The sequence below is a fragment of the Ptychodera flava genome, chromosome 10 (genome assembly GCF_041260155.1).
Source record: "Ptychodera flava strain L36383 chromosome 10, AS_Pfla_20210202, whole genome shotgun sequence".
In the NCBI taxonomy this organism is placed as follows: Eukaryota; Metazoa; Hemichordata; class Enteropneusta; family Ptychoderidae; genus Ptychodera; species Ptychodera flava.
In genome coordinates, this window is record NC_091937.1 from 40,259,332 (window position 1) to 40,274,749 (window position 15,418).

Here is a 15,418-nt window from a genome sequence, read left to right on the forward strand (position 1 = left end):
CAATACAAGGGGTCAACTTGAACCGTTGTAGAACATCGACACTTTGTGGCAGTGGTCTCAATTTAATCTGGTGCTTTTCAAGTTATTATCTGATTTTTTTCCGAGATTTACTTTGAACCAGACCAAATGATCCATTATCTCCGGTCTTGGAGACCAATTTCACTGACTATTCTATTGAGTTAATTACCTCCGGCTGCTGACACCTCTGGAAAAGAAAAGAGTAGAGGATAAAAAAACTCCATAGTGTGAAGGCCAATGGCTTTCATTAACGTTGCACACAGTGTCTTTCTTTCTGTGTTTTTCACAAATTAAAATGAACAATTTTTCACTTGGATTCACCCAGCGATGTGTCCGTCAAGATTAAAATTCAACCAATCTGGTCCTTAGCAGGTAATCACTTCCTGTCTGACCCAATTAAATCAGCGCCCTGTACTCCAATCACAAAGATACAATGGTGCACACTCACAGGTGATATAAAGCAAAGCTAATAACTCGGTTACATGTTTTGTTAGCTTGGTCAAATGATCTCACACCATTCTCTATGTCAATGTATTCATGCAACCATGATGAATTATAGGGTGAATGCACTCTACAGGCGTGCACACTATCAGCGTCAATGGCCGATAGTTTCTGACACTTTCAATTCATCTGATGGTCAAATCAGCAGACTGGATCGATATCGGATGATCAGCTAATCACATCAACATAATACTTGGAAAACATTTGCTAATTAGTCCTAAAGGTATACTGACACAAAATATGGCTGGTCAGAGACGGAAAAGGAGCTTTTTCACACTAAAAATTTAACCTATACAGGCAAGCCTTGAATATGTGGACAGTCTTTTATAAAGAACAAAGGACTTTGATTTGCTTTATTTTGACATTATCAATGCACAAGTTTAAGTTATCATCATAATTGCTTGTGATCACCACAATATTGCAGATCATCTGAGAGAGCTCTCTGTCAAATCACAGTTTATAGTTTAAATGTGGAAGAGTTGCAGGGATAACATTTTTGAAAGGTTGGTTGAAGGGATACAGGTCTATCAATTTTAATTATATTTTCATAGGTTTTGTTCTAACAAACAGGAACATTTTCTCCTTTGTCTCCCTGGAGTATGTTGAAAGATTAACTGTCCTTGCCGACACTCAGTGCATTTTGTAAAATGTGCAATTATGTTGTTAATAAATGACTTTTCATCTGGACTAGAATTCAGCTGTAAACAGTTTTAAACATTTGTCAACACACGTACACTCATAAAAGCTGCATTGACAAGTTCAACTCCACACACTTTAATATGATTTCGGGATAAGGACAAGAAACTTTGTTACACACAAAACAAACAACATTGGAAAATGCAACAAAAGTTATGGCTAAAGTAGCTTTTTAAAATCGTTTTTGACAATTTTTATGTGCTCTGATAGCGTGTTGTCTCAATACAATCCTAGTGTACCATCAAAATGCAAGTTTCATCAGTTTCCTTATTTCACAGGAAAGCTAGGTGACAAGAAATATAGTGTTCATTTGCACAACTAGTTTCAGAACATTTGAATTTTTATGGTACAGTTCAAAACAACATGATAAATGATAGCAATATGACTTCTTGAACATGAATAAAATTTGAATTCTTGCTCGTGTGTGATGAAGTCTTTCAAATGAAAAGTAACAAATCTTCAAATAAAAACAAATAGGTGGGGCAGGGGACCAAGTCTCAATTCTTTCAAAGTATATATTCTTTTGAAAGGAAGAGCAAAATTTCTTGATCATGTTCTCAATTCTAAAAATGAGGAAATGCAGCCAATAGTATGCTAATATTTCAAAGGAACAATTGCTGTAACTTTTGATATTTTAGTTACTTTCGTTCAATAAAGTGAGAATATTTTCCTAATTGTCTCCAAAGAGTATGATGAAATATATAAGAAAACCCATGGTGTGGAATATGCAATGTTACTATTGACAAATCAACAAAGGAACTGAATTTTACAAAGATGACATAAATAATGGAAATGGATCTTTTAAAAAGTACGGGTAAAGCAGAGGAATTTTCAATACTGGAAGTGGTGGAAAATTAGACGTCCATCGAGGTTTGAGAGTAAACAAACTGTGACATACCCTTTGCTTTGAAATTACTGTAGCCTGCTCCACAAAATGTCTTGTCATACTTTACGTCATACATTGTAAAGTAAGCATCATTGATAAAAACAGACGAGGCGAGAGGAAATTAAATGCAGATACTACACGCGAGTCTTGCAATTATCAGATGTGTCAAAGTTTGCTGATAGATGGCGCTGTAACTATGCTCATGATGATATCGTACCCGGGTGATGCTGGCAATGTAATGACAGGGTACAAGGTCAAGGCACCCGTCCGCCCTCAGATCCGCCCTGCTGACCTGAAGCAATTTGCAACGTCGTAGCTGATTGGTTCATATTGGTGGATTGGCCACGGCCGTGCCTGAGCATACTAAGTGATTGTGACCCTGATACGTTCTATAGAAAGCTGTAGTGATATTTTCATGTATATGAAATGTTTCAGTTCGCTGCACACGAAGTATGCAATGTATGTGCGCCCCCTAGAGGCTAAAATCAGCAGTATACCGTGCCGGCCATCGTCACGGTGCAGCTATAGGTCGGTTTACATGATGGAACTTAACTAGCCAAGGATGAGCCATTTTATATTCAGGAGGTCTTGAAGAGTTTTGAGACAAAAATCAGGTATGGCTGGCTCGACGAGAAAGATAGCAAGCTGAGGAAAAATAAACAGAAAAGGTAATAATAAATAATAATAATGTTTATTGCGCAACAACACACTTAAGAAGTGTGGTAAGGCAAAAATACCTGTACAGTTCAACGAAGTGTGGTAAGGCAAAAATACCTTTACAGTTCAACGATACAAGGATTAACAAACACTGGTTGTAGCTGCTGCTGGGGGAGAAAGTAAGGTACTTGAAATATACTTAACAAGGGGTAATTTATCTGACTGACTAAAGATGTAAATGAACTTCTCTTTCTGGTCTAAGTCAACGAAACCAGGACTGCACATAGTTATTGAGGAAAATAACATCTCTCTGTAAGTGCTATATTTTGGACAGATCATTACATAATGGAATTCATCCTCTACTGAAGATTTACAATACTTACAAAATCTCTCATTTGCAGGGACTTTTGGTTTGATCTCCGACCTAATTCAATTTGTAAGTTGTGATCAGAGATTCGAAGTTTTGTAAGCCACTTCCTATAAGTAAAATTTCTTATATCCAATAAATAATTTTCAATGTGAAAAGAAGTTTTAACAGAAAAGGTACCTGCTCGCAGCTAACTTCATGAGTAAGCTTAATTTTCTGGCAGTATCAAATTTTCGATCTTCTTTAAATGCAATATTTCCTGCTTTACATTTACACAACATAATTGAGGGACAGCAAATGCAGTAATTGACAGTTTTTACGAATTTTTGTTCAGCATATCAGCTAGTTTCTTACTCTCACAAAATGCCAAGTTAATTTTGCTTGCTAAAGAAGGCCTATGATATGCAGGCATATCACATGCTGTTTGTGGACAACTACACTTTGTTCCTTGGTGACTTAACACTTGTCAACAATTCGTCAAGCGCAAGCTAAACAAGTGATGTTTTGATGGGCGTCAGAACAAAACTTAAATTGATGATAGCTATTAACATAGCTTCTTGGTTGTATATATTGTTACTTTGCAATTTGCAGCTGTAGTCTCCAAATGATCTTTTATCTCAATCACAATATTGGAGGTCCAATAACATACACCTCATCTTCAGCAACATTGATTTGAAATTTTTGTGAAATATTCTTTTAACTTGACAAACTTGACTGACCTAATTCAATCTAAAGGTTTTCATCAAAGATAAAATTTTAAACTCAATCGTCTCGGATATGAAAATCCTTTCATTTAAATATATTGGATGCCAATTTTGTCTTGAGCAATTTACATTCTTGCACTGCCATGAAAAAGGCAGTGCAAAAAAAAGAGTCATGATCAGATTTCTTGAATTCTTGAAAAAAAAATTCCTTGTCGACTAGGTACAAAACTAATGGTGGGTGCCCTAATCAATCTTTCAGCCCCTACGATCTCAAATGTTCTATTCCCTTACAGGTACCAGTATCGCGAAAGTGAGCGCGTCTGCACAAGCTAGCATCGCCGGTTAATATTTGTGGCCGCAATGTAATATCTACCGCGGACAGTGACCTTAAAGCTGTATTCCAGATGACCCGTCTTTATTTTGGTCTAAAGTTATGTACATGTAATGTGTAATTTTTGAGATAACTTGCGTTACGACGTACCTGTGGACACTGGATGTTGATCGTCGCTGCTCAGAGTCAGACTGCAGATCTCGGGATCGTAAAGCCTGAGCATTATGCGCCAGTCAATGTAACCCCCCACCCCCCCCCCCACTCGGGCGATACGGGAAAAATGTGGGGGATTAGACCGTGTGCGCCATAAAACTGTGCCCGAGGGGGTGGGGCAATTGCCTCGTTTTGATCCCCCTATTCCTTTGACGGACAGGCCCAGAAAATGTTCGTAAATAACTACGCATGCGCACGTATGCAGGGCCTGTTTGGCCTGAAAATTACCCTGATCCCAGGTCCCGGACCAGTGACTTTTTATCCCGAACCAGTACAAATTACCTCTAAAAAGTCCGCAGACCAGTGCAAACGGGAGCCAATTTATTTTGCAAGGGAATTTCCAGTTTTTCCCAGATTGTGTTCTAGTGTCTTTTGACGAAAAATTAGAAACTACGTCCCCCCAAAATACCGAAGTTACTGAAACCATGATGGAGGTAGCAGAGACGAACTAAAGCCAGTTACACCATGGCTCCATGGTTACACTAAAAGATGGTTTATTTAATTTGTATAAAACAAATCTCTGTCTATCAAAGTAGTATTTGCAGTAAAATTCTCTGAAGGAGTCTCATTACAACTTCCCGATCGTCCGTAGCAAGCAAGCTTCTGAATTTAGAAGGTCACCATGCTGAATTCCTTATATAGTCAAGATCCCCTAGCTCGATTGTAGTTGACCTTAACAAGAACCGCCTAGCTTGTCAAAACAGCGTTATGGCAATTTGCTATTGCTATCAAAGGAAAAAGAAGTTCCTCTCAGGTACTTGGTGTTTTCAACCTATTTTTTAAAATTTGAATGGAAAAGAATCAACCGCTGGGCAATTATAAAAATGAAGTGAACTTTATAGCTATAGTAAAAAAAAACATGTCAAGTGTGTGTACAAGAACTTGAGCAAACTACCAAGTAAATGTTTATGCAGTGTGTCTGTATTACACAGATTGGCAGTTTATGCTGTATGTAAATCCCAAGCAAATCTGATAGAAATGCATATATAACATGAGTATGAGAAATGAATCATTCTTGTATTGTTATGCAAATTTTTGAGGACCAGTGGATTTTACCTTTGGACCAGTGAAAAAAAAAGGTCACTGGTCCTGGGACCAGTGGGAAAAAACAGAAATTTTCAGGCCCTGGTAATGGTATGTTGTTGTTCAGAGCCGTAGCATGGCGGAAGGTGGCTGTCAAGGCCATGTGGGCCGGTAAGCAGCTTTTCGACAGGCTATTGATGAACGCGATGCAGCAATATTCAGAGGTGTGTATGACAGTATATTTGTGATTGATGGCTGAAATATCGATAACCAAATAAATGATTTTCATCCACCGTGTATTCTTATTTTTTGGAAAATTGAACATACCATACGCAAAATATTTCCCACATTTTTCCACGTGAGCATGACATTTCGGACGTTCACGATGCGTCATCGACATGATCCAGCACTAAAAAGACCTCCGGGTCAATCTATTTTTGATAAAACTTAAAGGGACAAAGTCAGCCATTTTTCATGAATTTTGTTTGATGCGAGATACTACTTATTTTGTTTGACATGTTGAAAGATACTGAGTGAATGAGTGACCATACATATATTCGACCCCGGTTTTATACAAATTAATAAAACCATCGCGAAAACGAATTAATGGTCATGACATGAATTCATTTTCGTGATGGTTTGCATGTATCGTGTCTAAAACCGGGGTCGAATATAGCATGGTCAGCCATTCATTCGGTATCTTTCGACATGTCAAACAATATAAGTAGTATCTCACATCAAACAAAATTCATGAAAAATGGCCGACTTTGTCCCTTTAAATTGCTCATGTATTTGGAAAACATGTTCGGTCACGACGGAATTCCCTTTTATGTCCGCTAAATGTATTATCAAATTTATTCATGATGACCCATACAGCTAGGGAAACAGTTCTGTTTCATCAGTGTGATCATTCTGATCATCTGTTCTGTTGAGTTTTACACAGTATCTTTAAACACGGACCATTGTGAATTTTCATTCCTCTACTTGTTTTAAATCAGTGCATGACTGACGTAGAATGTGTCATTGTGCTTGTAACATGAGAGCGAGAAGACAAAAAAGCTGCACTTGTGAGATTGGACATCATGTATCTTGTTTATCAGCTTTAATTAGTTTATTGAGGCGACATGTCTTGTGTGATACATCTGGTGTTTTGATCTAATTAAATCATTTGTTCTAGCCTGAAATATGTTTATGCCTGACAACATACAAGCAAACTAGACTGAAAAATATTGTAAATTCTTGCTCCAAAATAGGTGAACCTCAACACTTTTATCTGGTCACAGTATAAGTGGCTGAAAAACAAATGCGAAAAGTATGTTATTTTCCTGGATCTATTTGTGTTGATTGTGATAGACATTTGTGAACAGCATAAATGTCACAAAACCCTATTTTAAATGATAAAAATTGTTCTAAAGTTGAACATGAACTTTTTATATTGATGCAGGTTGTTACGACATGGAAATTCCAAAGAGTGGTTGTGTGTAGGAATTTACAAATTCCCCATCCCCATATGTGGGGGATTTACTTGGTTTAGGTGGGGATTTTCCAGATTGTCTTGCCCCAGGGGGTGGGGCATTTGGCAGATTTCACAGGACTAATTTCCAAATCCCCCACTAAACCCCGAGGTGGGGTGGGTGGGGGTTTACATTGACTGGCGCATTACTTGGTATCTCGGATGATAATTTTCACGTCAGTCAGTTTTTTAAATTTTCTCCATCGTCAATTTTCGTGTTCTTGTGCGTGTACTTTCTCTAAAACCTTAGAATTGTTAGAATTGCTGTGAAAATTGGGCCCCAAATATTTATTTTCCGTGCCGCTATGTAGTGTGATGAGAAAGGAATCAAGCGAGCGAGCGCTGGAGTTCGCGTTCGCACGTCGGGTCCATGCCGATGGTTTTTGGCCGAGATTTTTATCCATCACTGGTCAAACGCAATTTTAAGTAAACACAATACTGCAAGGCAATATTTTCTCAGCTATAAGGAAGTTTCTGGTGTACACTTTATACAAACCTTTTGCTCTGAATGCCGACTTTTGATAGCTTTATCGTTCGCGTCGTGTTGTACCTCCATCTTCGGTGTGTCTCCAACAACAAGGGCACGTGACACCGGGCACGTGCCATCCATGCAATGTGCACACGTACGTAAATACACATAATTTTACGGACCAATCTAAATTGGCCTGAAGGGGTGGTCAAGTCAAATTTACCCTCTTTCTCATCGTCTCAAGCTCCAAAATGAAGATATGTCAAGTGTAAGTTTTTTCCATGGTATTAAATGAAGCTTAGTATTTTTGCGACCGATTTGAGAAAAAAATTAGTCAATGAAATATTTCGCAATGAAATATTTCGAACTACGAATTTTAATTGTCGTCACAAAGTTCGTACATTTATAGGCCTACAGTCACCTGTAATCTAAATATGCCTGTATCTGGTCGAACGGGCGGTTCTTAGTATTAAAAATGTCCATGTGAGGGCGCTGTTTTTAAAAGCGGCCACCCGCTTAAAATCTGTGATTGGTTAAATTTTCGCTTTCCATGGTAACTGTGGCAAAATTAGAACAGGTTGCAGTATACCTTTAAGGCTTTCTCCAGCTCCGGCCGGGATGACGGAAATGTCGCTCACCTACCGGTATTTTCTAAGTTTTCGCTTCATCCTGTGAAACGCCACAAAAATGCAACTGCATTTGTCGTAAAACCAGAACCGAACAGACCCACATTTTACGTTTGTGAGTGCTTTACTTGATTTTTACGATGTTTCTGTCTTTAAAAAATCAGCATTACAGAGACTGCATGCATGACTTGGGATCGAAGGGATGGGCGCAAGCATGCTCGGGGAGATCACTCAGTACACTGTACAGAACAGCTCTGCGGTCACATGCTGCCCTGGATTAAACTGTCTCCTACTTTTGACGGATTTGCTTATAATTGGGTTGTAGTAATGTTTGGCTGTGGTTTCATGGTGGGAGCCGTTCAACTATAACGCTACAAAGCAGCCCTTCCAGGCCTTATAAAAGTAGGTTTATAAATTTCAGTGGTTCTGTTCTGATAGAGACAGACACAGCTGGAGGCGCTGTACATCCCTGCCACGCATTCACCGGAGTATCAACACCCTTGAGAATATTGCACCGAACACCTGCCTTCTGCGGGGAACATTCGTGTACATATAATAAATCATTCAGTACACAAAGCATACCAATTATGGCCTGCAGAAAACACATCGCCAAAGCCTGTTATAGGTGAGAGGAGAATGTCCATAGGTCAAATAAAAAGCAATCATGTGGTTTAATTTTTCCACAGCTACAGTCATAACCTTGGGAATAGAGCTGAAATAAACCTAGATGATGAGATATTTTACCTTCTTAAAGTATTTTGTAACCACAGTCCCTACTGCACTAGACTGTAATACAGCTAATTTTGTCCTCTATTGAACACACAATTTAAAATTAAATGAGAACAAATTTTTACGGCGTCTATGTTATGCTTTTCCATCTGTATTAAATGGTGCTTTGCAAAGAAATACATCTAGAATACTGTAAAATCATTTAATCTTCAAAGAGATTTAATTTTACTATTTTGATGTGCTAGATGTTTTCACAGGGATTTGAATTCACTGATTTTGTTTGTTAAACGATGTAATCTATTGTTAATTAACATTTTTATCAGGATTTAATTTAGCAGATTTCATCTATCAGCAAAAATAGTGAAATTGCAGTGAATATTAAATGTTTTTACAATACCACGTTCTATGAGACCTTTCTCCAAAAATGTATTTTTGTGAAGCGGTACAGACAACAAATAATAGGGGGATATTTCCACTGTTGTGAGGATGACTTCTTTTGAGCAATCAGTACTTGCATCATCTCTGTGATCATGAAACATTTCACAGACTGCAGTATAACTCAACTCAGTTACTGTTTATAAGGAAAACTGCTATGCTCCCCAGTCAAGGACAGGATCCGTACGTTCAAAGTTACTCAAAATTCAACAACTTTAACTACAATTTTGAGGACGTTTTGGAGTTCAAAATGTTATTTTCCAGGTATTATTTTTGTAATATATCATTTTTATATAGCATCTTACATGTCATTTTACAATATGATGACAAATCATTGTGGTTTTTAGAAATCAATTTTCCAGCACTGTTGATGTTCAAGGACTTTCCAATGAATGAATGAGGGAAAAGTAACTAGACACATATACCTCCTTTGTTAAGGTCAACATGTGAAGATATCTAATATACAGTTTCTTTATGATTCTTTATTTAAAATCTTGCATCAAAAAACTGCCGCTGTGACAAAAAAACAAAAACTCTGAAACAACACTGAAACAAAGGTGAAACTCATTGTTTAAAAGTAACTTTTAAAGTCCCAATAGCTGCGAATGTATAAAAAGTAAATCTCAAAATATCTTGTTTTCTTTGAATCAGACCATTAAAGACTAAATACAACCCTTTTCAGAATTAGAGCGCGAAGCCACTGCAGTGAACTGCAATAAAACTGCTTACACTAATTAGTTTCAGCTGTAGCCGTGGCCACTTTGGTGTTGAACAAGGCTACTTGATAAAGACCAAAAAGTCTGCTTGTACAAAGGCAAAACTAGCTCTGTCTGAGGCTCGAGTTGTAAATGAGAGTTTACGATTGGCACCCTGTGTTCAAGATTAAGATACAATGTAACATTACCATGCACTGGTCCATGTACAAATCTTTTTTATTTCAACTTCCCCAGACAAACTGTCTGCATGGGACATACAATGTTGTCGACTTTGCTAGCTGGCTACAGCTGAAACTAATTAGTGTGAGCAGTTTTATTGCAGTTCACTGCAGTGGCTTCGCGCTCTAATTCTGAAAAGGGTTGTAAGTGTATAACAGTGTCATAAGTGTCGAAAGTGGCATGTGAATTCAACATTTTTATAATCATTTTAGATTTCCTCTGTTTTCAAAAACTAATCATATGACAGAGAAAATAAAGATTACAACAAAATGTTAGTCATTGTGTGTTGTGCATTCAAGTAAATGGCATCATGCTTTGTTTCTTGTATGATCACGATGTATATGTACAGAAAATACTGGGTTTTTTTTGTACTTGTCAGGGTGCCATTTTATGAGTGCAGCACCCGTTTATTATTCTGCCTGTTAAAACGTGTGGGCATGGTCCAAAGTAGCGAGCAGTTATACTTCTATACATGTTCTTCAGTAAGCACATTCACATAAACCAACTTTGGTTTAAAAAAAAATCATGACAGTATTGCATAAATTTACAGCTATTGGGGCTTTAATGTATTGGGACGGTCTGCACAAAGAAATGAGATGTTAGTGTAACAGTTACAAAATAAATAGAATAAATATTGAGAAGTTAAACTTTGCAAAGATAATGAAAAACACATTACCCTGACTGTACTTTTGAAATTTCATGAAACATCTGGAAGAAGAAAGTAAAGTTAAACTCTTGATTCAGGAAGGAAGGAAGGAAGACAAAGCATTTGAAGAAGAGTACAAGACTTGTTTATATGTTAACTGTTTACAAAATTGATCGCATTACTATTGCAATTTTCAACAGAATTATTGCTTTGTAAATTGTTGAACAGTGCTATAAAAGGAAAACTGACAACTCTGTGAAGTCTGTTGTTGATGAAGTTCAGTTGACACAAAGAAAAATATGTCCGTTTGCGTTTTATAGCAGCATCTGTGCCATGGGTGAAAAATACTACCTGTTATGATGTAATTTAATGTATCTTTACCAGCCTTAAGTCAATTGCAACCTTATAAAATCTATGGCTGTACACCCATGACACAATTATTTGGTCTACACAAAAATGTTGACATTTAACCAACCAAGTTTTATCAACAACTGACTGTCCAGCGCTGTACTGTATATTTCATAATCGCACACTTTTTCAACCATTTTAATATTTTCACCTCTACTTCCCACAGACCAGGAATACTTTATGAGATGATAATTCTACAACTGAGATATCAACATTACTGTCAACATTACAATGGAAGCCTTTCTCAGGGCAAGATATGGGGTAAGAGTACCTGGAGTTAAAATCTCACAATCAAACTTTCACTGATTCTCATTATTGTTATGATACAACTACACTAGTCCACTTTACAAAGTTTAATATTGTGGAAAGCCCATTTTTCGCCTCTGATATCCGAGAATAAGGAATTCACTTTTAAAACAGAGAGTTTGTGTTATTTCAAAACATCCATACACAGACTCCTGACAGGCCTTGAACAGATGACTATGTGACATCAAATGACAATTTTGAAAGATTATTTGATCTACAAGTTCATCCAAAATTGAACATACTATGAACTAAATTCAGTTTGGAATATGTGCTCTGTAATCCTCTGGAGTAAAAAAAATTCATAAACCCAACCAACATGCTCTATACATCGATAATAGAACAAGAAAATAAAATAAATGATGTAAATACTTGATTCGGTGACAAGAAGACACCTTATTAGTGTAAGTTGTACTTTTTATGAAGTATAAGATGAAATAAAATGTCTGTGTAGAAACCATTTTGCTGGCTTTTACAATAACAAATGGCATTGTCAAATGGCATTATCAAATCTACAGAAAAGCATTAATATGATTTGACAAGTTGTCACAACTGTATAGCACAATCATGTCACACAGCGTTAATATGTGAAGCATCAGACAGAAGCCCCCTTCACCTTGTGAAACTATATTTACAATTATACAGGCTGATCTTTCATGTGAACATTTTTCCCATTGTTCATAAACTGAAATGAAAATATTTACACTACCATTGATTCCTCTTTCCTGCTGATATTGTTTACAATATCAATGCTATGTTTTACTGAATTGATAATCTGGAGCGTTGGAGTCAACATCATGAACAAAATGTATATCTTTTATCAAAATACAAAAAATATACCGATCTGAAAATTGAATAAAATGTCTTCTCTTTCACATAATAAGCTGGTTACAAACAATATAATTTTCAAAATCTGGAAACATTGAAACATATTGATCTTTCTTATTGCATGGAGTTGATCTACAAAATGTAATGTGATTGACCACATAGATATTACTGCATAAAACTGGAAATCTTCTCTGTACTCGTAACTGATCTGTTTTGTGACTGAAGTTCCAGTGCACTTTAATTTTCATTTTTGAACACTAGTTTTCATAAGATTTGTCATTGCAGACATTTGAAATGAGGTTTACATGTTCCGTTTTCACATTTAAATTATCACTAATATACATTCATGTATCAAATGTGGATGGATTGCTTTATCCCAGAAATTGAAGTGGATACATAATACTTATCACATGCACAAGCCAAGTTTGTCGTCTCCGAACAAAAAATACGGATTTATTCTCTGGTCGTTCTACGTCACGACAACCCGCGTCTATGTCATCAATTTTGGTGCGTCGGACCTTTTTTTTGCCGATCTTCGGTGTGCTCGTAAATATGTAAACAAACAACATGGCGGCCGATGTTTCTCCCACGATCAAAAGTCATGTAATGAAATCGATATTTTCACAGACTACGACATTACTAATCCGAACAATGTAAACACAAGAGTGTACCGCCTGTATATTCCGAAGGAATTACGTGAATAATTTGCGGAAACAACGAACTCGAAGCTGGTCGCGTATACCGTGGGTTCCGTACGCATTGCGAACAGGGTCAGGCGCGACGTTTACAGTGTTCACGCCGCCGAGATTCAGTCGATATTTGTTCAAGAAAAATAGCGTATCTTCGTCTGTGATAAATTTCTAGGACTATGCAATCTTTTAAATAGAGTATAACTTTGCGGAAGGTAGCCTACGTGTAGGCCGAGAGCTGTCATTTGCTCCACAAACGAACGAGCGTGAGCGCTAACGCACACAACGGACGACTGGAAATGATTGACAACTTGTGCACGGCGTACTGATATTTATTCCTAAAGTAGTTCAAAAGTTTAAACGCGGAATCGTCATGGAAAACTTATCTTATTTTGCAAAAAATAACGAATTCTTGGCTTGTGCATGTGATAAGTATATTATTCCCTAATATTTTTCTTCGTTCAGCTCGGAAAATACTCGTGACGTAATGACCGTGTCACCACTTGTCTTCGACTCGTGGTGACACGGTCATTACGTCACTCGTATTTTCCTTCGCTGAACGAAGAAAAATATTAGGGAATAATATCTAATAGTAAACCATCATATATTTTTTCAACCGAGGTTTACTGCACTGTAACTACTGTAACTATCTTCTGGCATGTTACCATCATTTCTATGTAAGGATTTTATTTAATTGCAGATAGCAAAGATAAATATTTTTACACTGACATTTTGCAATCTGGTACACTTTTCAAAATGTTCAGATATGACAGAGCTAAGGGTAGCTTTTATTTATATCTTTCATAGTAGGCAGGTTTCGCTGTGTTTACAAGAAATTGAAGTATCCCTAGCTGGACTAAGAAAACTGTACATTGACAAGTCATTTTCACATTTCTTGTAAGTTATCAACACTGACATCTTGAAAAGTTGTTTAGATATCATGACACTGCAACCCTTAATAAGATGCATAGAAATCCACTTTTTGGCTCCACATGATTGCAGCTTTCACCTTCTTGTAAGTGTTATCAACGTCTTGAAGACTCTGGCTAACAGTTGTCCTTGCATTTTTTATCCTAGCTCTGTTTTTATCAACAGTCAGTATGATATTTTTCACATCTTTGTGAGTTTTGTTGTACTGGACAGCTAATTCCCATGACTTCTCTGCAGTGTTGCTGATTTTCTCATCCAAATCAAGAAGAATGTTGTCAATCCGAGGACAGTCTCTCAGAATTGTCTTACAAGCTGTCACAACCTGCAATAAAACATTTATAAGATTCTCCTAAATGAAAACACAGTTCCTCCCACGGTGATGAAAACTAACTTTCAGTACCACATGCTTACAGCCAAAGTGGCACTGTTTTAAACACTTTTTTTCTGCCACAGCATTCATTCAATTCTTCACTCAGTACCTCTACATGACCTTTTTAGCACTGTAAACAGATGATAGGGCCATCACACAATATCATGTAGAAAACAATGGAAAAATTCAGATTCTAGGTGCTATTTTAAAATGTATGTTTTTGTCCCTTTCTGAGTATCTATGGACAACAAATTCTTTAGAATTGGCAAGTTTCTGTATTAGTTCTATTCCATGGGCAATGCTAGAAACATTCTCGCGCATCAACATCTTCCTCATATGTTCAGCAAGGAAGTATACTTTTCATACCATACTACGCAAAAATGAAAGCAGAGTTTAACCCTTCACCTTATTTTCCTCTATAGAGGTCAAATATTGCCATAGAAAACAATGGCATAGGACAAAACCATGTTGTGAAAGGTGATGAAAGTGGATGCAAAACACTTCATGAAAATGTTCTCCGCCAATTAACCCTTTGAGCACTGTAATTTTTCCCCCCAAAATATCAGGGCAACATTTTCTCAAATGTTATGAATTTTTCTGTAATTTTTTCAATGATTTTGGACTAAATGGGTATAAATTTTTATGGGCTGCACTCTTTGACCAAAATTTTGGGAAAAATCTTAAAAAAATTGTCTAGATCTGAAAGAAATTGTTGGCGTTGTATAGTTTAAATGTGACAAAAATTGACTTTGGCACTCAAAGGGTTAAATGCTGCTTGTAACTTATACAGTACAATTACACTGCAGTGTTGAGAAACATTAACAAGTATGAGTGATCAACAAAACATCAGACATACTTTCTCTACAGAATTCTATGTATTCTAGAGTCACAATGTATGGGTAATTACCTCTGAATGAAATGTTTTCAATGCTTTTCTCACTGGCTGGTTAAATTTGGACTCTCCTTTCACAACCAACTGTAGAAATCCGTTATCATCCACAGCCTGTAGGAAATATACCATATATGTATCATTGTAATTATCAAGCCATGTTAAGGTGAAGTACTACGAATTACGTCAAAATTAAGTTGTGGTGTCATTTTCTTGAAACTTTGCACAAATATTCTTGGAAGTTGTGCAAGT

At 36.8% G+C, this 15,418-nt stretch overlaps 1 protein-coding gene across 7 annotated transcripts in view; it reads right to left on the reverse strand.

The window, feature by feature from the left end:
• Positions 1-9,635: 9,635 nt before the first annotated feature.
• The window catches only part of LOC139142780 (uncharacterized), a 71,247-nt gene continuing 65,464 nt past the window's right edge, over positions 9,636-15,418 (reverse strand). For all 7 annotated transcript variants that reach the window (XM_070712912.1, XM_070712911.1, XM_070712909.1 and 4 more), the window contains 2 exons: positions 15,185-15,280; positions 9,636-14,229 (listed from right to left, as the gene is read on the reverse strand). In XM_070712912.1, coding sequence (XP_070569013.1) covers positions 13,933-14,229; positions 15,185-15,280 — 393 coding nt within the window. In that variant the 3' untranslated portion in view covers positions 9,636-13,932. The remainder of the gene's footprint in view (positions 14,230-15,184; positions 15,281-15,418) is intronic.